This window comes from Procambarus clarkii, chromosome 21 (genome assembly GCF_040958095.1).
Source record: "Procambarus clarkii isolate CNS0578487 chromosome 21, FALCON_Pclarkii_2.0, whole genome shotgun sequence".
NCBI classification, from domain to species: domain Eukaryota; kingdom Metazoa; phylum Arthropoda; class Malacostraca; order Decapoda; family Cambaridae; genus Procambarus; species Procambarus clarkii.
The window spans coordinates 34745712-34768319 of record NC_091170.1 but is presented as its reverse complement, the minus strand read 5'-3'; the positions used below and the strand labels follow the sequence as shown (position 1 = coordinate 34768319).

Sequence of the window (22608 nt, the reverse complement as noted above, 5' to 3'; positions counted from 1 at the left end):
ATATATATATATATATATATATATATATATATATATATATATATATATATATATATATATATATATATATATATATATATAATATATATAATATTACAGAGAGGGAGAGAGTGGTGCCCGGCTGCCGTTGTTAACACACTAACGTTGCAAGAGAGACGCTATTTTCTTAATGGGTTAAAGCACTTTAGGCAAATTTGCTGGCTACATTCACTTCTATTCACTCAGCTGTAATTGAGGACCAGAAGGCAAATCGACCTCCAGGTCGTACTCCACAGGCACTGAAAAAAATCGAGTTACGGTTTAACCCAGAAAAAGTTAGAAACAGCTCCTTGACTGAAAAATAAAAATGAGATGGGAAGTATATTGTTCCAGGTTAAGTGCAGAGAACTTTGAAAGTGGTACAGGGGCTACCAACTTAATATTATATGAATTTTAATACGCCAATTTCTTAAAATATAATTTTGTGTGATGTTGTGGTGTATGTTTAGACTCAGGGATGGGTTCGATTTGTGGTTTTAAGAATTGATTAAGCAGTCGGAACCAGTGTCTATTGTCTATTGCATTATCAGTGCCAAGTTGAGAGTCTGGAGATAAGATTATCTGCATTTAGTTGAGAGTTCTGTGGGAGAGGAATTATTGCCCGAGATTACAAGCTGCTCAGTGATGTGGAGCGCTCGGCAAGTGCAAAGGCTGCAACCCATCCTCCGAATTGACAGTACGGTTTAATACTAAGTGAAAATAAGTACAATTCCTGACTGTCATACATAGTACATAATTGCACTTATGAGGCTGTTACATTTACCTCCCCATTTTTGGAGGACGGGCTGAAAGTTTGTTGCTGGGTGATGGTTGGGTAGTTGGTTAATATGGACTGTGCCTTGTTGTAATTCTTTGAAATGCTTTCAAAATTCTTTGAAATGCTTTCAAAATTCTTTGAAATGCTTTCAAAATTCTTTGAAATGCTTTCAAAATTCTTTGAAATGCTTTCAAAATTCTTTGAAATTCTTTCAAAATTCTTTCAAAATTCTTTGAAATTCTTTAAAAATTCTTTAAAATGCTTTCAAAATTCTTTGAAATTTTGTGTCACGGGAGCCGGTCGGCCGAGCGGACAGCACACTAGACTTGTGATCCTGTGGTCCCGGGTTCGATCCAGGGCGCCGGCGAGAAACAATAAGCAGAGTTTCTTTCACCCTATGCCCCTGTTACCTAGCAGTAAAATAGGTACCTGGGTGTTAGTCAGCTGTCACGGGCTGCTTCCTGGGGGTGGAGGCCTGGTCGAGGACCGGGCCGCGGGGACACTAAAGCCCCGAAATCATCTCAAGATAACCTCAAGATGGTCACTCCTCACAGTTTGAATATTTGAGTGTCTTAAGTACACGCTTGAGTGTGTTCTGGGCTTCTCAACAACTGCTACATTTGACATCGTTTGTGCATCCTTTTGAGGTACGTTTAAATTATGTACGTCTGAAACACGTCTGAGTTGGACGTAGTATGTATAGTTCTAGTTTGTGGAGACAAAGTATTGATGCAAACCTGATCAGGTGGAGGTTCGTCTCTATCATGGTATGTAAAGCTGTGTCTGTATCACAGTCTGTGGTACACAGCACCCTACTGTGGTACACAGCATCCCACTGTGGTACACAGCACCCTACTGTGGTACACAGCACCCTACTGTGGTACACATCACCCCACTGTGGTACCCGGCATACCACTGTGGTACACAGCATCTCACTGTGGTACACAGCACCCCACTGTCGTACACAGCACCCCACTGTGGTACCCAGCATACCACTGTGGTACACAGCACCCCACTGTGGTACACAGCACCCCACTGTGGTACACAGCACCCCACTGTGGTACACAGCACCCCACTGTGGTACACAGCACCCCACTGTGGTACACAGCACCCCACTGTGGTACACAGCACCCTACTGTGGTACACAGCACCCCACTGTCGTACACAGCACCCCACTGTGGTACCCAGCACCCCACTGTCGTACACAGCACCCCACTGTGGTACACAGCACCCCACTGTAGTACCCAGCATACCACTGTCGTACACAGCACCCCACTGTGGTACACAGCATACCACTGTCGTACACAGCACCCCACTGTCGTACACAGCACCCCACTGTCGTACACAGCACCCCACTGTGGTACACAGCACCCCACTGTGGTACCCAGCATACCACTGTCGTACACAGCACCCCACTGTCGTACACAGCACCCCACTGTGGTACACAGCACCCCACTGTGGTACACAGCACCCCACTGTCGTACACAGCATACCACTGTCCTACACAGCACCCCACTGTCGTACACAGCACCCCACTGTGGTACACAGCACCCCACTGTGGTACCCAGCATACCACTGTCGTACACAGCATACCACTGTCGTACACAGCACCCCACTGTCGTACACAGCACCCCACTGTGGTACACAGCATACCACTGTCGTACACAGCACCCCACTGTGGTACACAGCATCCCACTGTGGTACACAGCACCCCACTGTGGTACCCAGCACCCTACTGTGTACCCGCGCATGTCAGTAATATCTGGAGTGCGCTTTGCTGGTTTCTCGTTTTGCTTGTGGTCCAATACGATTAAATTCTTTATTTTATATATTTTATTTGATCTTACATATCTTGTGCTGGGATATGAAATATTTTGGGAATGTCGTTGTATATGATGTTTTGGGTTTTATTATTAAAAAATACTTTTATCCCAGATTGTCTTCAAAAGAAATTTAACGTTTTTTTTTTCATATTTTGAGAATTTGTTCTGCAGTGGTTGGGGGGTAGGAGGGGTAGGCGTGGGGGTGTTGGAGGAGATCGACTGGGCCCTTGGCTCGGAGTAGTGCTGTTTATACCTTGTTGGTGCCGGCAGTTCGCTGGTTCCAATCTGTTTGCCTTGTTGTGGGGAAATTTCCTGCGTATGGTGCGTCTCACCCGTCTCGGTGCCCGTCTTACCCGTCTCAGTGCCCGTCTCGGTGCCCGTCTCACCCGTCTCAGTGCCCATCTCACCCCTCTCAGAACCCGTCTCAGAACCAGTCTGAGACGGTCACATCCGTCTCAGACATCCGTCTCATCCACATCGAGGGAGAAGGATGTGATCACATCCTTCTCCCTCGTGCAGTCACATTCTGAAGAGGGTGGGTGGGGGGGGGGGTCCAGGCATAGAGTCACGTTGATGCTTGGAGGAGCGGCTTTCCCAGCTCGTCCAGAGCTCTCAGTCAAGGGTGTTTGGTCCGACCTGAAGGGGATCCACGCCAAGCTGTATCTGCTCTCGGCCAAATAATTGTATATAATCTATTCAACTGACCTAGAAAAGGGACTTAAGAATATATAAAAGAGCTGTTGAGTAAAACGTGATAGTTACTAAAGCCAAAATACTAAGTAGTAATAATAGAAGGCGAAGGTAATCGTTGATTGTATTCATTGAAATATAATTTTTCTGGCAGAGAGGATAAAAGAAAACGAAAAAAAAATAAGTTAAATAAAAACTAGTTAACAGTAAACATTCACTGTATTTAAAAAAACAACAGTACGGGACCCAACATCGAAAAAATAACAGTTAAATAAAAACTAGTTAACAGTAAACATTCACTGTAGTTAAAAAAGAAAACAGTGCGGGACCCAACATCGGGTACTGGTGTACTCACAGTTCCAGGCACGCCACACTTGTAGCGTCTTGGAGCGTCACCCGTGGCAGACCGAAACCTGTGAATCCTGCAGGCGAGATCAATACACTATAGCGAGCAGCACCCACTAGCGTGTGGTGGCCCCGGGGATAATACACTATTGTTCTCTCTCTCACTGGTGGCCACGACAACATCATCCACACGACGCTCTCAACATTCACACGCTGGAGCCCTATAATTTCTGGCGTGGGGGTCTAATCACACCAGGAATTATATCACTGCTCTTAATTCCTGGAGTAGTGTGGGTGGAGGCTGGTTGTTCCATGTGTCCTGGAGTAGTGTGGGTGGAGGCTGGTTGTTCCATGTGTCCTGGAGTGGTGAGGGTGGAGGCTGGTTGTTCCATGTGTCCTGGAGTAGTGTGGGTGGAGGCTGGTTGTTCCGTGTGTCCTGGAGTAGTGTGGGTGGAGGCTGGTTGTTCCATGTGTCCTGGAGTGGTGAGGGTGGAGGCTGGTTGTTCCATGTGTCCTGGAGTAGTGTGGGTGGAGGCTGGTTGTTCCATGTGTCCTGGAGTGGTGTGGGTGGAGGCTGGTTGTTCCATGTGTTCTGGAGTGGTGTGGGTGGAGGCTGGTTGTTTCATGTGTTCTGGAGTGGTGTGGGTGGAGGCTGGTTGTTCAATGTGTTCTGGAGTGGTGTGGGTGGAGGCTGGTTGTTCCATGTGTCCTGGAGTGGTGTGGGTGGAGGCTGGTTGTTCCATGTGTTCTGGAGTGGTGAGGGTGGAGGCTGGTTGTTCCATGTGTTCTGGAGTGGTGTGGGTGGAGGCTGGTTGTTCCATGTGTCCTGGAGTGGTGTGGGTGGAGGCTGGTTGTTCCATGTGTCCTGGAGTGGTGAGGGTGGAGGCTGGTTGTTCCATGTGTTCTGGAGTGGTGTGGGTGAAGGCTGGTTGTTCCATGTGTTATGGAGTGGTGTGGGTGGAGGCTGGTTGTTCCATGTGTCCTGGAGTGGTGAGGGTGGAGGCTGGTTGTTCCATGTGTTCTGGAGTGATATGGCTGGAGGCTGGTTGTTCCATGTGTCCTGGAGTGGTGTGGGTGGAGGCTGGTTGTTCATGTGTCCCACATCCCCTCTCTCCTGCCCCCCTTTCTCACTAATCTCCCTTAATTTCATCCTTCTCTCTACATCCATCCCCTTTCCACCCTCACCCCTCTCCATTCCTTCCCCTTTTCTCTCCCTCTCTCTTTCACCCTCTTGTTTATTCTTCAACCTCAGACAGACAGATATTTCCATTTATTTATTTACCAAGAAATCCAGCTACTCGGTCAACCCCCCCTTTCACCGATTGCTTAGGAGGGGAAGGTGGGTCACTACTATTCCTGACCGCCCTCTTAACAGGGCCAATACAATCGACCCTGACCAGCCTGTGTACATTCCATACCCCAGACTGTTCACCCTGCAAAAGTTGAGTGAAGCTAGCCCCGAGCGTCTAGCCTCGAACTTCATACAGATAGACAGACATTCTCACAAATGGATATTGATATGAATTAAGCAATATATTCAGTTATTGACAGCTGGTCAACAGACCTTTCTATTGTGCTAATTATAAATTAATCCCATGTTCTGAAAGCAATTAAGTAGCGTCAACTAACCAGATTATAAAGTGCCGTATATATAATAATATATTAGCATATAACATTCTCGAATGAGTTTGATTCATTTCTCGTTGCAAAAATGTTTTCACACTAAGTTCAGCTTTATTTGAACATTCAGGCAGCAGGCAATACCAGTTGTAATTGTGTTAAATTGAACGATTCGCTGGAGGGATGAAACAAATTAAAATAAATAATAGAATATTGATCTTCAATGTGCTTTTGATGAATTGAATGCCGCTTAATATTAATGAAATTTTAATACGTCGAACACGAACGAACGAATCAAAGTTTGCACAAAAACAGCAGATAGTTGTTCAGGTTAATGAAAACTGTGCACCTCTGAGCAACTGTGTACCTCTGAGCAACTGTGTACCTCTGAGCAACTGTGCACCTCTGAGCAACTGTGTACCTCTGAGCAACTGTGTACCTCTGAGCAACTGTGTACCTCTGAGCAACTGTGTACCTCTGAGCAACTGTGTACCTCTGAGCAACTGTGTACCTCTGAGCAACTGTGCACCTCTGAGCAACTGTGTACCTCTGAGCAACTGTGTACCTCTGAACGACTGTGTACCTCTGAAGAACTGTGTACCTTTGAACGACTGTGTACCGCTGAGCAACTGTGTACCTCTGAACGACTGTGTACCTCTGAACGACTGTGTACCTTTGAACGACTGTGTACCGCTGAGCAACTGTGTACCTCTGAACGACTGTGTACCTCTGTGCAATTGTGTACCTCTGAATGACTGTGTACCTCTGAGCGACTGTGTACCTCTGAACGACTGTGTACCTCTGAACGACGGTGTACCTCTGATCGACTGTGTACCTTTGAACGACTGTGTACCTCTGAATAACTGTTACCTCTGAATGACTGTATACCTCTGAACGACTGTGTACCTCCGAGCAACTGTGTACCTCTGAGCAACTGTGTACCTCTGAGCAACTGTGTACCTCTGAGCAACTGTGTACCTCTGAACGACTGTGTACCTCTGAACGTCTGTGTACCTCTGAACGACTGTGTACCTCTGAACGTCTGTGTACCTCTGAACGTCTGTGTATCTCTGAACGACTGTGTACCTATGAACGACTGTGTACCTCTGAATGACTGTGTATCTCTGAACGACTGTGTACCTCTGAACGACTGTGTATCTCTGAACGACTGTGTACCTCTGAACGACTGTGTACCTCTGAGCGACTGTGTACCTCTGAACAACTGTGTACCTCTGAATGACTGCGTACCTCTGAATGACTGTGTACCTCTGAATGACTGTGTATCTCTGAACGACTGTGTACCTCTGAACGACTGTGTACCTCTGAACAACTGTGTACCTCTGAATGACTGTGTACCTCTGAACGACTGTGTACCTCTGATCGACTGTGTACCTCCACTCATTAGATCAAGGCAAGCAATACATGCCCTACATTAACTAAACACTTGCGCCGTGACGTTATCATAACTCGCATAACACAAGCTGAATGATATTTAAAACAAAACACAAAGTTTATTTCCCTCTGAATATTTTATCGTAAGTTGCGAAGATTTAGCGAGGATTAAACTAAAATAAAATTAAGTTGTGATGATTAGAAGATAATCCACGCTAATCCTTCAACGTTATCCGGGTATAAAGGCTTCAAATCACCCCGATAAAGAGAGGGATAGAGAGAGGGAAGAGAGGGAGAGAGGGAGGGAGGGAAGAAAGAGAGAGAGAGAGAGAGAGAGAGTCACCATCACTGTCGCTCTCTCTATGTCAGTATCACCTCACCTTATTCAGGTTCGTGCACTTACAGGTCAGTACATATGACATAATTGACATTACCGTCATATGTCATATGACCTGTCATACACCTGTCATACACCTGTCATACACACGTATGTACAAAAAAATTAACAAATCTGTGAACTGATTTTGGTGTTTTACCATCTTCAACGTCACTATTAATTTATTAAACATCTGGCACTTCTAAGCACAAGGAAAGTCAGCAAGGAATCTGAACGCAACTTTCAGGAACGTATAAAAATACACTCAACCCTCACGTGAAAGAGTATCGTGACTAGAGTGAATGATGTATTGGTGTATAATACAATTAAATCAGAGATTTAAGATTAAAAAGACCAGAGTGCCAGAGACCGACTTTCATTGTCTTAGTGAAGATTGTGAAGGTGAATAATTAAATAATTATTGAGTGGTGATTTTAAAAGAATAATTTGCAGTGATTAGTCTTGTGTTGTTCCAATATATATATATATATATATATATATATATATATATATATATATATATATATATATATATATATATATATATATATATATACATATATATATTTATATATATATATATTTATTGAATATGACCGCATATTCTGTATTTATTATTTTCTGGTTTAGGGCTTCTATCCCTCTAACTATTTTCTTAGCATCAGGGCTTAATTGAAATAGGAGTTCTCCAAAACTCATTTTCGTACTTTTAAGGTGAAGAAAAGAAGTGATTTACTATAGAGTGTATTACACTTATTTGTATAATTTGCACGACGTTTCGAACCTCCATGGTTATGTTCTTGTCTTGTCCTTACTAGTAAGGACAAGACAAGAACATATCGATGCCAACACAGAAGACAATGTCCAACATAACAGGCCAATTACACTGGATTAATCTTTGTGTTTAGATAGGAGATGCCTCGTATGGGCCAATAAGCCTTCTGCAGCCCCTATGTTTATCCCTTATGTATCCCCCCATGTTTTCACCTTCATTGTATTATCACCTGACCTAATGCGGGTATAAAATCAACTAGTATTGTAAGATCTGTTCACTTGAGAATGAACCATGGAGGTTCGAAACGTCGTGCAAATTATACAAATAAGTGTAATACACTCTATAGTAAATCACTTCTTTTCTTCACCTTAAAAGTACGAAAATGAGTTTTGGAGAACTCCTATTTCAATTAAGCCCTGATGATAAGAAAATAGTTAGAGGGATAGAAGCCCTAAACCAGAAAATAATAAATACAGAATATGCGGTCATATTCAATGAAACATGTTTGAAAGAAAACCTGCTGCCAGTATACACCAATATATATTTATATATATATATTTATATATATATATTTATATATATATATATATATATATATATATATATATATATATATATATATATATTTTTTTTTTTGGGGGGGGGGAGGGTTCTAAGTCACATTTGTAGTTTGTGTACAACTGGACCGGAATTGGGGGGAGGGGGGGAGGGGGGTAGCTTTGTTTAATATAGTGTGCGTTTTGATTTTATTTGTGGCCTATAATCCCGCCTCTCTCTCTCTCTCTCTCTCTCTCTCTCTCTCTCTCTCTCTCTCTCTCTCTCTCTCTCTCTCTCTCTCTCTCTCTCTCTCTCTCTCTCTCTCTCTCTCTCTCTCTCTCCATAGTTTCTCTTATTCTGTCATCTCTTTTGTATCTATTTCACCTCGTTCTCGTCGCCATTGGCCTTTTGCTGTTTTCATTATTCATGTACTTCCCCTCTTCTCGCCTGTCACTCCGCTCTCTTAATTTATAAATTGACTTTATCATTATTTACCATTGCACGACTTGGTCGAGTACGAACGGAAAATGTCGTCATTTCTCGTATTTTCAGACCTGTGGGTTGAGATGCAAATTTTCAGCCCCCGTTATCCTGACATTGCATTTGAAATTTAACTTTCATGGCATTTTCCGTTTTTTTTTTTTTTTTTAGTTTATTTAAATAGGGTTCAGTTTGCTTGGGCAGTGTTGCATCTCGGTGATGGTCGAGGTATTGAAGCCTTTGTTGTGTCGACTTGTGTGAGGAGACCTTAATGGTCTCTGGTGAGCTCTATTGTAAAGGTCTGCTGACCCTTCAAGCAGTGGTGCTTGAAGGGTCAGCAGACTTAGGGTTGCAGGCTCATGGGTGGGTTGAGAGGGAGGGGGGGGGGGGGAGGGGGCAGGGAGGAATGATCGAGGTCGTTGTTCTTACTTATCAGTGTTTACGCAGGAGTAATTAGGTCTTGCTCTCTCAAATTAACAACGGTGCCTATTAGCACAGTTGTTAAAAGTGATGTGGTGGAGGCTGACTCCATATACTGTTTCAAATGTAGATATGATAGAGCTTAACAGGCTCAGGAATCTGTACACCAGTTGATTGACAGTTGAGAGGCGAGACTAAAGAGCCGAAGCTCAACATTTGTCCATGTTGTATTTTAATAGAATTATTTTGACTTTCGATTTCCGTTGAATCTGATCCTAAAGTTGTGGATGAAGACTATATCCACAACTTTGTATTTCAGTGTTCAACTCTCATTGACCATCCGTAGAGGATGGTCAGTGCAATATATCTTTGCATTCCTCATTTGCTTGTCTTCTCTGATTTTCTTTGCTGCCTCCCTATCCTCCTTAGACACCCCCTGTCTAGTAAGTACGTCATGGTGCTTCCTATCATCCCTCGAACATCTATTTGAGGGATGCCGTTAGTAAATATTATTTTCATTGGCCATTTTCTTTCATTTTAAAACCTACCTAGCCTCCAGTAACGCTCCATTTCCATTGTTGCATCTCCAGTCAGAATTGTGTGTAGAATATCTGTTATTTCACTCTGGCTCTGATAGATTGTACATTACCACTGAGCTTTCCCTATCCAACTCCTGCCTTATACATTTCACGATTTGAGAAGACTTCCCAACCGCTAACATTGTTAATAGTGTTAAGAGGCTGTACATATATATATATCCTTTACCGTTGAACCTTCTAATACGTCAACAGAAGATCCATCTGGTCTTGTTTCCCAAGTCTGTCACATTCTCTGCTAGTTTGATTCTTACCTATGTTATCCTGTTCACTTCCTTTGTTCCCTACATTCTTCTTCCACCATTATAAGTACAGCCAGTACTTCAGTCATTCACATGTACCTTCCTTCAGAAATGTTGTTCCTTCAGGTTTTCTACTTGCATCAATGATGTCATTGAAGCAGAATTCTAAGTGATGTTATTTGGAGTTCATCAATCCGGTTAAGTTTTACCATCAGGGCTTCAATGACGTCGTTTTGTTGTTGTTGTTGTTGTTCTTGTTCTTGTTTTTGTTGTTGTTGTTGTACCCATTTCCTGCATTTCCTGAAATTAACTTCCTAGAGAAGCTAATTCTTCTTGCAATATTCATAAGTGTTCCTCCCATTGTTTTTCTCCCTCCTCATCTTCATGCATTTTTGCGTTGCGTCTCACTAGTTCACCCGCACTTTATCTAAGTTCCTCTGTTACACTGGCATTCATCTGTTTCATCATTCATACGGTCATCTAATGGCATCAACAGTTTCCGTGTGTTTGGGGGCAAGAGAATGGAAAGGCAAAGGTGAGGTGGAGGTGACAAAGGAAATGTACATGTGAGTGATAGTTGGAATCTAGAGTTCTTAGGTGTGAATGTTTGGGATTATCTCTATACGCATATTCTCCGATGCTTTAGCTGCTGCTTTGTGTGAAGGTATGTTGGCGTATAAATAAAGTAGGAGGGCCAGGGACAGAGGGTGTCATAACCTGTCCTCTTAAAAAGAACGTCGCTTTTGGCTGTTTGCCCGTATGGCCGAATTTGGACGTAATTTGAAAATGAAAAAAAAAATGAAAATAAATTTGGGATTTTTTTTTCAACAACAGTAAGTTAAGGGTCCTCTGATAGGTTAGGTGGGCAGGAAATTCTCATAAAGTTTCAAAACGTTAATTTAAAGTGTCCTCTTATAACCTCTGCGCGTACGCCGGACGACTCAAACAGTAAACGGAACAGAACGTCACTTTTGTGAGTCGATTTCATTTCAAATTACGTCCAAATTTGGCCATAGCGGCGCATACGAGCCAAAAGTGACGTTATTTTTAAGAGGACGGGTTGCACACACAGAGACAAAGGGGCTATGACCGAGGGGACAGAGGTGTGGTGTACCTGGTAGCGTTGTGTATTGGGTTGTGTAGGAGAAGGTAGGCAACTCATTGATTACTGGGTGTACCTAGCAGCCGCCTGATTTAGTGATAGGTAGTGGAAACCTTAAATTTGTTTTCAAGCAGAGCGTGATATTGGATGCTCCAGTCTGGTGTAGTAGAAGGGTTCCGGCGCTGTATTAGTGCATATATGCTGTTGCTATCATAGGGTTATCAAACTATTATGCGAGTTGTGAATATAAGTTCTCCAATATTTGCTTAATTTCCTATTCTTAAAATATATTTGAGTCCTTATGCCTCCCTTTGTGTGACAATTCGTTGCCCTCTGTGACCAATATATTACAAGAGTATATATATATTCTTGTGACAAAGAATATATTCACTCCTTCTGAAGATGTATTAATATACGAAAGTACTTAAGGAAATTCCTGTTTCATTTTTCCTCCGTGGTCTGACATTGTCACATTTTTTAATCACGTGTTTATTTTCGTGATATACACACATATATTCTTGTGATAGTAACGAGCGCCTCGTTGCTCTTTGAATTGTCTTCCGCATGTAACTAACGTCTTTGACTAACGAAGACTAGTTACTACTTGGGTCATTAGAACTACTAAAGTTGCTGTCTCCTCCCATTCACTCTCACCTTAGGCAACCAGCAATGTATACTCATACTTTAAGCAAAATGTATTACCACACAGCCAGCCATGCATACTCCTACACAGAGCAATGTATACTCGTACACCCAGCAATGTAAACTGGTGGATCCAGCGTTAAAATAACAGCTTAGACGGTAAGCAAATCAGCCATTTTTATTCCTATAGTAATTTCCAGGTAGGCAGAGTGAAGGGGGTGTATTGGGGACACATTTCCTCAGTGAATATTACTTGAATGTGAAGTTTCTCTCTCTGTAGAACGATCTAATTATTTGTCTATAATTACGGTGAAGATCATACGCAAAATTCTCGTTGATGTTTGACTGTAATTAGTTAAATAAGTGCCCGGTTAATCATTAACAAGATCCGAGTAATGATCAGTGAGATTGAAAATGTGCAAATTATGCTATGTCCACCTGTGTGTGTGTGTGTGTGTGTGTGTGTGTGTGTGTGTGTGTGTGTGTGTGTGTGTACTCACCTAATTGTGCTTGCGGGGGTTGAGCTCTGGCTCTTTGGTCCCGCCTCGTGTGTGTGTGTGTGTGTGTGTGTGTGTGTGTTTGTGTGTGTTTACTATTTGTGTCTGCAAAATCGAGCTATTAGCTCTTGGACTCCGCCTAATTAAACAATCTATTTATCCTCTATTATATCTGCTACAAATTTTTCTCTCTAACACACACACACGTCCCCAGGAAGCAGCCTGTAGCAGTTGTCTAACTCCCAGGTACCTGTTTACTGCTAGGTGAACAGGGGGCATCAGGGTGAAAGAAACTATGCCCGTTTGTGTCTGTCTCTGCCGGTTATCGAACTCGGGCCCTTAGGACTACAACCCCCGAGTGCGTTCCACTCAGCCGTGAGGCCCATCCCCCCTTGTGTGTGTGTGTGTGTGTGTGTGTGTGTGTGTGTGTGTGTGTGTGTGTGTGTGTGTGTGTGCCTCGAACCCAGGTTTCCAGATTCATAGATTCTGATTCAGTGCTGTGATTGCTCATCAGCCCGATGGCAGCACAATTCAAAGGAATATAAGAATTAGTAACTGAATATGCAAAATGCAAATTGAATTGGTCGCAATACTGGTAGCACTCGAAATTACTGACAACACTGAAGTTGACAGCTTAATTATTTCCGACTCCCTTTACTCACTACTAGCAATAAATAGTTTGCAATCAAGTAATAACGTGCTTGTCTCGGAAGCCAAACATAGATATATAAGCATACCTAACATACGGGTAAATATTAAAGTGTCGTGGATTCCTTCTCACATTGGCCTGCAGGAACATGATAAAGTTGACGCTCTTGCTAAGGCCGCAGTAAATAAAGACAGTGTTGAACGGAGTCTTGAGTTATCAAATACTTTTAAAGTGTCATTAGACGAGAACTCTTGGACGGAACTCGCCCGTCCTCATAAGATTTCCCAACGACATAAAACTGTCGTAATGAAGCGCCTTTATCCTAACCTACCAGAGGACCCGAAACAGAAATCGGGATAGTATGTTTATTTCGCGAGCCGCAACCATTATCTAGTACGACCATTTTCAAATTTAGGTAGAGTATACGTCAAAATGGGACGGTCTATTAGGGCAGGTTGGCAGGTTCACCATTCGGGTGAAATGCAACCAGCTAACAGCACTCCTTCTCAAAAGCAGAGGGTGTAATATATAATATATAAAATATAGGGTGTTCACGAATGAGGTTGTTAGGCATACAGTCTTCCTAAATCACTTGGCTCTCATCCTGACCAGCAACACCAACATAATCGACAGTTGAAGTGAAGGTTGATTGCAGAATCACCGTTCATTACACTCGCTACAGTGACCTACAGCAACCCTGCTCCTAGATACGTTCAACCATCCATTACACCAAGAGATTAATTGATTGATTAATGAAGATTTAGCCACCCAAGAGGTGGTACGGACATGAATAGCCCATAAGTGATAGACTTGCGTTTTTTTTAGTGAATGTATACAGTGTACTGAGGTCGCATTTAAATAGTCAGGCTGCTATTGTGGGGAGGATACTACTTGACAGTATTTATGAGGGTCTCCAGCTGCTGGACACTTTTTATTACCAGAAGAGTGGCAGCGTTGATGGCTTCAGGGTGGTTACTGCAAGATACGGGGACTCTTAAAGCTCTTCTAAGATCATTGGTTGCTTCACATTCCAGGAGATAGTGAAGTAGTGGCTTTTCTGTGTTTGACAGAAAATGCATTCCCTCTGTCGGGGTTCATTAATTTCTCAGTTGCATCTGTAACCTAGACGTAGTCTATATAACCGAACTATGTCCCTGTGGATTCCTTTCGGGATATTTAACCTTTCTAACTGGGTGGCCTGAAGATACCATATTGCAGAGGGCGAACCTTCAGCTACTCTCTGGTGTAGATAGGCTTTGTTGAGGTGTGAATGTTCTTTTTGTAATGATGTTTTTATGTACTCTAGGCTGGGTTGGATTGTTTTATGTATCACTGGATGACGAGTTGCTAATTTAGCAATTTCATCGGCTTATTCATGTACTGGGATTCCAATATGGGATGAGATCCAGTTTAGGGTGATGTTGAGTCCTTTGCTTTTAGCAACTGCTCGTTGATGTAAAATTGTGGTAATTATTTCCACGTTCTCTTTCCACAGCTTTTTTCCTAATATTTGAAATACAGCTTTTGAGTGTATGTGTGTATATGATTGTATTTTGAGTGTTTTTTGCAATCACATATGCGAATGCCTGTTGTATGGCAAACAGCTCAGTTTGGGTAGATGATACTGGTCCTCCCAGTCTTCAATATGCCTGTACGCTGGTCGTGCAAAGAGCACTCTCATATTCTGTGTCCACCGATCCGTCTGTGAAGATGTGTGTGGCTCCTGCTACTGCAATGCTGCTCATTTGTTTTTCTATGGTACGCCATAGAACATTTTCAGCGCCATTTTCTAAGGTTGTTCAATCATAGGCAGCTTTTTTCATCGGAAGATCTTCTATTACTATATTGAAGGTAGACTCCTCCCATGGTGAGGAACACGTGTAGTTTAGGTGTGGTTGATCATCTCCTCCATCCAAAATCATGCTTTTTAATTGAAATCCGTGTAGGACTTTTCCTTCTCTAGCAGCCCGAGTTACCATTGTTTTGGCAAAGTCCAACCAACACGGCCTGTTGTACTGGGACTGGATCAGGTGTAACAGTTATCTTACTGATAGTCGTAGCTGTTCTTTGAGATATTCTTTCTGGAAGAGAGGGCAAACCAGTTTTCAGTCTTAGAGTTTTAAGCCTGGTCCACATAGGGGCTCCCAGGGCAGCTCTCATAGCATTGTTTTGGGCAACTTCAAGCTTTTTCCACTGTTGGTGTGATAGACTTGTAGGTGCGGCATAGTCGATCACTGATCTGACTATTATGTACTGCCTGTACATAAAATGTGCGAAGGACTTGCAGATTGGCTCCTCCAGAGAGGGAGGTTAGCGACCTGAGGATTGCCGTCCGGGTCGCAGTTCGCTCTCGTAAGTGACTTCAGCATTACAATTTATGTGTGTCCAGGATTATTCCTAGATACTGAGAGGTGTCCACCCTTTCAATTGGTTGACCCTGTACTGTGAGTTGGCTGTTGGGCTTCACTATTTTAATGGGCATGACTTTTGTCTTGGTGGGGTTGAGTTTGATACCAATCTGCTTTGCCTCTTCACTGGTGCAGTCTAAGCATTTGGGTGCAAGGCGCGCCACATCCCTTCCGTTTATGATGATGACAAAGTCGTCCGCGAAGTTTAGCAGCCTGCAGTGTTGTGGGAGTTTCAGCCTCATTATTCTGTCCATTAAACAGTTGAAGAGAAGGGGGCTGAGAATGCCTCTTTGCGGTGTACCAGTTTCATCTCTTTTGTATTAAAAAAAAAAACAGAGAGAGAAAACTGTCAGGTTATATATCACTGCAACAGAAGACCGGGAGGAAGTGGACCAAGTTTTCCAGTCCCTTCGACTGGATAATCACCTCACTTCTCATTACATTTCCATGGAATATGCATGTCCAGTTGTATTAATTTCCTTTTGACGCTGAGGACGCTAAATTGTTCCCCGGCTCGACACGTCAATCAGTGTAAAATAAACTTTGGATAATTAAATTTTACACATCCACAAAAAAAAATGAAGAATAATAGAAGAAAAAAAGAAAAGGATTTGTGCTGGAATTATTGCTCTAACACTTTCAGTTATGTTGCATAAAATACACACATACACTGTGTGTGTGTGTGTGTGTGTGTGTGTGTGTGTGTGTTTGTGTGTGTGTACTCACCTTGTTGTACTCACCTAGTTGTGTTTGCGGGGGTTGAGCTCTGGCTCTTTGGTCCCGCCTCTCAACCGTCAATCAACTGGTGTACAGGTTCCTGAGCCTACTGGGTTCTATCATATCTACACTTGAAACTGTGTATGGAGTCAGCCTCCACCACATTGCTTCCTAATGCATTCCATTTGTCAACCACTCTGACACTAAAAAAGTTCTTTCTAATATCTCTGTGGCTCATTTGGGCACTCAGTTTCCACCTGTGTAAACACAAGGGGCACACACTAGTGCGTGTGCCCCTTGTCTTAAATAGCCTGTCTTTATCAACCCTGTCGATTCCCTTGAGAATCTTGAATGTGGTGATCATGTCCCCCCTAACTCTTCTGTCTTCCAACGAAGTGAGGTTCAATTCCCGTAGTCTCTCCTCGTAGCTCATACCTCTCAGCTCGGGTACTAGTCTGGTGGCAAACCTTTGAACCTTTTCCAGTTTAGTTCCAGTGTGTGTGTGTGTGTGTGTGTGTGTGTGTGTGTGTGTGTGTGTGTGTGTGTGTGTGTGTGTGTGAGTGTGTGTGTGTGTGTAGCCTATTTTTAAGATCAGTAAACAATTAAACACTTTCCCTGGGGGTGACCCGTTTATCAAAGCACTCACACTCTCCCCAGCTTACCCTTCCAAAAGTCCAGCTTACTCAACAAATCACACTTTTGCATTGTGTTTTACATCAGATAGGACAACAAAGTCCCCTCGCCCCACCCTCACTGTGAGTCGTCGGGGTGTACTCGACGCCTCGAGGACACACTCGACGCCTCGAGGACACACTCGACGCCCCGAGGACACACTCGACGCCCCGAGGACACACTCGACGCCCCGAGGACACACTCGACGCCCCGAGGACACACTCGACGCCTCGAGGGCACTTTCGACGCCTCGAGGACACACTCGACGCCTCGAGGATACACTCGACGCCCCGAGAACACACTCGACGCCCCGAGGACACACTCGACGCCTCGAGGACACACTCGACGCCTCGAGGACACACTTGACGCCCCGAGGACACACTCGATGCCTCGAGGACACACTCGACGCCCCGAGGACACACTCGACGCCTCGAGGACACACTCGACGCCCCGAGAACACACTCGACGCCCCGAGGACACACTCGACGCCTCGAGGACACACTCGACGCCTCGAGGGCACACTCGACGCCTCGAGGACACACTCGACGCCTCGAGGACACACTCGACGCCCCGAGGACACACTCGACGCCTCGAGGACACACTCGACGCCTCGAGGACACACTCGACGCCTCGAGGACACACTCGACGCCTCGAGGACACACTCGACGCCTCGAGGACACCTGCCGCAACATTCAACTTCATGATGTAAAAAAATATGGTATTAGCAAGAGCTTATTGGATGTTTCGGGAAAAATAATTAGCATTTTTTAGCTCGACTAAAAAAAAAAATATCTAATGAGCTTTTCCAGAAATATCCTCAAACTTTCATGAAATTTTCGATTTTTTGTTGTTGTTTTTGCTTGATTAATCCCCCCCTTTTTTTTTAGGCGAGTTGGTTGGTTTGTACAGTAGCACAAACTATTTGAGTTAACCTAATTTTGCCTGCAGCTGAGTGAGTGTTAGCTCTTGGGCCTCGCCTTTCTAGTCACTATAGTCACATTTAGTCACTATACCCCATTAAACATTACCCAGGATAAAGAAATGCTGTTTTTTTTTTGAGATATATACAAGAGTTGTTACATTCTTGTACAGCGGGAAGCAGTCAGCTGTCACGGGCTGCTTCCTGGGGGTGGAGGCCTGGTCGAGGACCGGGCCCCGGGGACACTAAAAAGCCCCGAAATCATCTCAAGATAACAGCCACTAGTATGCGTAGCGTTTCGGGCAGGTCCCTGGAATACGATCCCCTGCCGCGAAGAATCGTTTTTTCATCAAAGTACACATTTTACTGTTGCGTTAAACAGAGGCTACAGTTAAGGAATTGCGCCCAGTAAATCCTCCCCGGCCAGGATACGAACCCATGACATAGCGCTCGCGGAACGCCAGGCGAGTGTCTTACCACTACACCACGGAGACTGTTTTATATCCCTGGAGCTCATCTGTCCCTCTTAATCTGCTGTAACGTGGTTCAGTACACTCCAGTCTTATCCACACAGAGAAATCACAATAGCGTGATACATCAAATGAACAAATCCACAAGGGCCGTCAAAAATCACGCTTTTGTGATTTCTGTGTGTATTGAAGTAAGAGGCGAAGTGGTGGTAGAACAGGTTGTTGACACAGCCCGGGTGCATGGGGGGAAATTGTGTGAAAACCCCGGTTTGTGTCTTGGACAGTCTGGGGGATCCGTGTGAGGGGTAGTAGCACTCCCGGTTGCAGTTCTTTTGACCATGTTGTGGCGCAATCGACTAAGGCGCCTTCTGGGATCATCCCGGACGTTCGATCCCTCATCACGGCACTTGCGGATTTGTTCACTACAGTCTTATATTTTGTCTTAATGCCTCTCAGGGCATTAAAACAAAATATATGACATGATACGTCGAGATCATGTCTCCTATTTCCAGTTTTTATATCTAACATATAATAAGATCCAGCTCTTTTAGTCTTCTATTGAACTCCAATCCTCTCAGTTGCTTTAATTAGTAGTTTGGCATTTCTCAGAAGATTCTCAAGTTTTGATATAATTATTTTTTTTACCTTATCTCCCAGTCAGATAGGTTTTAAAGCTGTTTGTATCATAATTAGGTAAATGGAAGAAATTATGTACAGGTTTTTAATAGATTCGTCCGATTTTATAGACATAGCTATATTATGGGACACACTGTGTACTAGAATGTGTTGAATAGCTAGGCGTAACTTAGCTTAGGTTAGTGACTATGTTCTGCTGATAATTTGTATACTACTGGTGTGATCCATTTATAGAGGTGTGATCCATTTATAGAGGTGTGATCCATTTATAGAGGTGCGATCCATTTATAGAGGTGTGATCCATTTATAGAGGTGTGATCCATGTATAGAGTATAGATCCATTTTATAGAAAAAATTTCAAAGTAAAGAACAGCTGAATAAGTGGACATAGACGTCGAAAGAAACATAGAAAGAACTTCTTCACTGTAATTGTTGTAAATAAGTCTAATGGATTAAATGGAGAGGTTTTCTTGGCATCTTGACTGAAGATATCAAGTCCCCCGGCTGGTCAGGACATCTCTGTCGTCTTCCCAGATGCAATATTGATGGATCACCGTCCAGGGGAAAGAAGTATTTTTACCACTGAACTTCATACAATTGAAAATGATCTTGAGAAGTTGATATCACTAAAACCCATCATTTGTTACTGTTGAAGACTCTATCGAGTGCCTCAGAGATGAGTGGTTTTACACTGAATTATATTTTGTTTTTAAGTTGATATATGTCACTAACACGAAGATTGTTTATAAAGTATTAAAGGCTTTACGAGCGCCTTACTGGCTCTATGATCTAACTCCAACAATCATTTGGTAACGATATAAGGAGATATAAGGAGGATATAAAAGAGATATAAGGATATAAGGAGGATATAAAAGAGATATAAGGATATAAGGAGGATATAAAAGAGATATAAGGATATAAGGAGGATATAAAAGAGATATAAGGAGGATATAAAAGAGATATAAGGATATAAGGAGGATATAAAAGAGATATAAGGATATAAGGAGGATATAAAAGAGATATAAGGAGGATATAAAAGAGATATAAGGATATAAGGAGGATGTAAAAGAGATATAAGGAGATTTAAGTTCACCCGAAGTCAACACCGGAGTGTTAGACGACTGTTCATTATAACTGTTCATTATAACTATTCATTATAACTGTTCATTATAACTGATCATTATAACTGTTCATTATAACTGCTCATTATAACTGTTCATTAGTGCAGTACATGACATCCAGACACTGTAACAAACCACTCGAGTCCCTCGACATATTTCTTTATTAAATCCTAAATTAGAAATTGATGGGAAGTAAAATGGTGGTAATCTTTTGGTCTTTGGGAAAAAGTCTAGATTTAAAATGCCCATTTATCCTCCTTTGGAGAATCTGAGACATAGAAATAGGTTATTCAGTGAGACTCTTTATGAACCAACTCTGGTGGTTCGGTCTGTTTCCTCCCACACTTGGGCTGGACGGTAGAGCGACGGTCTCGCTTCATGCGGGACAGCGTTCAATTCCCGACCGTCCGAGTGGTTGGGCACCATTCCTTCCCCCCTCGTCCCATCAATGATCCTTATCCTGACTCCTTCCCAGTGCTATATAGTCGTAGTGGCTTGGCGCTTTCTCCTGATAGTTCCTTTCTTTCTTCCTTCCTTTCTCCCTTCCTTCCTTTCTTCCTTCCTTCCTTCCTTCCCCCACGAGCCCCATTAGGTCTCTCAGGGCTTTGTATCACATGTCATTATCACTAACTTAAATTGAGTTTAAATTCAAATTAAACGTGTGAAGTATTGATGGTAATTTTCTCAATGTAAATATATTCGAAATGTTCTAATTGGCTTGTTATATTCTCTTGTTAGAGCGACGCAAGTCTTCAGATGCTGGTGATTGAGTTATGAGGAATAACTTGAACCAAACATCAATGAACACAACATCTTCACCGAGAGTTAAGATGGCATTTTCGATCATAATGTGAAGCAGAAGGAATTGAAGAGTTGGTGCCTGTTGCAGGCACTTTGCTGCGAGGGTATACGAACATTACCATGAAAATGACTATGTAATTATTTGTATTAATAATTACCCATTTTCTCCTTAATGTAAACAAGGTGATAATTGATAATTCACACATTCGTAAAATAAATTTTATCTTCTTATTTTAATTGCTGTAATTATTGAATATCATTTCCATCAAATTAAATTTTCAGGGGAATATCAAAGCTAAAATATGTTTTTCAAATGTCGTCCTGAAAGGTAAGTGATAGCAACGTTTGAAGGAATAGAGGTAACTGTTAGCAAGTGAAGGCGAGGTAGAGTGTGTGGCGCTTGAGGCGAGGCAGAGTGTGTGTGTGGCTTGAGGCGAGGCAGGACGCAGTATGTGTGGCTTGAGGCGAGGCAGGACGCAGTGAGTGTGGCTTGAGGCGAGGCAGGACGCAGTATGTGTGACTTGAGGCGAGGCAGGACGCAGTGAGTGTGGCTTGAGGCGAGGCAGGACGCAGTGTGTGTGGCTTGAGGCGAGGCAGGACGCAGTGAGTGTGGCTTGAGGCGAGGCAGGACGCAGTGTGTGTGGCTTGAGGCGAGGCAGGACGCAGTGAGTGTGGCTTGAGGCGAGGCAGGACGCAGTGTGTGTGGCTTGAGGCGAGGCAGGACGCAGTGAGTGTGGCTTGAGGCGAGGCAGGACGCAGTGAGTGTGGCTTGAGGCGAGGCAGGACGCAGTGTGTAGCTTGAGGCGAGGCAGGACGCAGTGTGTAGCTTGAGGCGAGGCAGGACTCAGTGTGTGGCTTGAGGCGAGGCAGGACGCAGTGAGTGGCTTGAGGCGAGGCAGGACGCAGTGTGTGGCTTGAGGCGAGGCAGGACGCAGTGTGTGGCTTGAGGCGAGGCAGGACGCAGTGTGTGGCTTGAGGCGAGGCAGGACGCAGTGTGTGGCTTGAGGCGAGGCAGGACGCAGTGTGTGACTTGAGGCGAGGCAGGACGCAGTGTGTGGCTTGAGGCGAGGCAGGTCGCAGTGTGTGGCTTGAGGCGAGGCAGGACGCAGTGTGTGGCTTGAGGCGAGGCAGGAGGCAGAGTGTGTGGCTTGAGGCGAGGCAGGACGCAGAGTGTGTAGCTTGAGGCGAGGCCGGAGGCAGAGTGTGTGGCTTGAGGCCCTCTAGTGACGGGTGCCGTTACTGCCAAAGAACGAAACGGATGATAGTGTTCCGCTGGACAACTTCTCTGTGGCACAAGTGGTTATTTTCCGCCCCAGCACCAGGCTGTGATGGGCTCCTGTGTTGACAGCGGAGATGGCCACACACGCCTTGCTTCCCTCTCACTATTCTCCCGCACACATTTGTAACTTTCTTGCCATCAAAACCTGCTTCAATTTCAGTTGACAAAAAAAAAAAAAAGTAATCTTACATGCATGGTTCCTCGCATAACTTGCAGTTTGTTCAAGGGGTTCCTTTGCTACTTAATGTTGTTAATGATAGCGTCCATCGTTAAGTTATTAATGGATATAGACGAAGAGCACTTGAGCACGAGGTAGAGTTACAGAAGGGCACTTGACCGTCCCTTCGCCAAACATCAGTAAACGTATACATTCTTGACAGCAGTCCGGTGTCATTCTTGACAGCAGTCCGGTGTCATTCTTGACAGCAGTCCGGTGTCATTCTTGACAGCAGTCCGGTCATCATCTTACAAGCCAACGCTTGAACGCATCACAGGTCGTTTGCGCAAGAAATGACAACTAAATGTTCACAGGGGAACGAGGCAGAACACATTCCTTCTTAACACCGTCCTTGAGCAGTCAAGCAGCAGTCCGTTAAGTGAGTA

The 22608-nt window shown here is 43.8% G+C and overlaps 2 protein-coding genes across 2 annotated transcripts; one reads left to right on the top strand and one right to left on the bottom strand.

Moving 5' to 3' along the window:
* Window positions 1-3875: 3875 nt before the first annotated feature.
* LOC138367251 (mucin-13-like) lies at window positions 3876-4592 on the bottom strand. Its single transcript, XM_069328662.1, has one exon. The coding sequence runs from the start codon at window positions 4590-4592 to the stop codon at window positions 3876-3878; it is 717 nt and encodes a 238-aa protein (XP_069184763.1).
* Window positions 4593-5517: 925 nt separating this feature from the next.
* LOC138367250 (ovarian abundant message protein-like) lies at window positions 5518-6150 on the top strand. Its single transcript, XM_069328661.1, has one exon. The coding sequence runs from the start codon at window positions 5518-5520 to the stop codon at window positions 6148-6150; it is 633 nt and encodes a 210-aa protein (XP_069184762.1).
* The last annotated feature ends 16458 nt before the right edge of the window (window positions 6151-22608 follow it).

Bases quoted from the DNA above. Each gene is read 5' to 3' on its own strand.
- LOC138367251 (XM_069328662.1), bottom strand. From the start codon at position 4,592: ATGGAACAACCAGCCTTCACCCACACCACTCCAGAACACATGGAACAA.
- LOC138367250 (XM_069328661.1), top strand. From the start codon at position 5,518: ATGCCGCTTAATATTAATGAAATTTTAATACGTCGAACACGAACGAAC.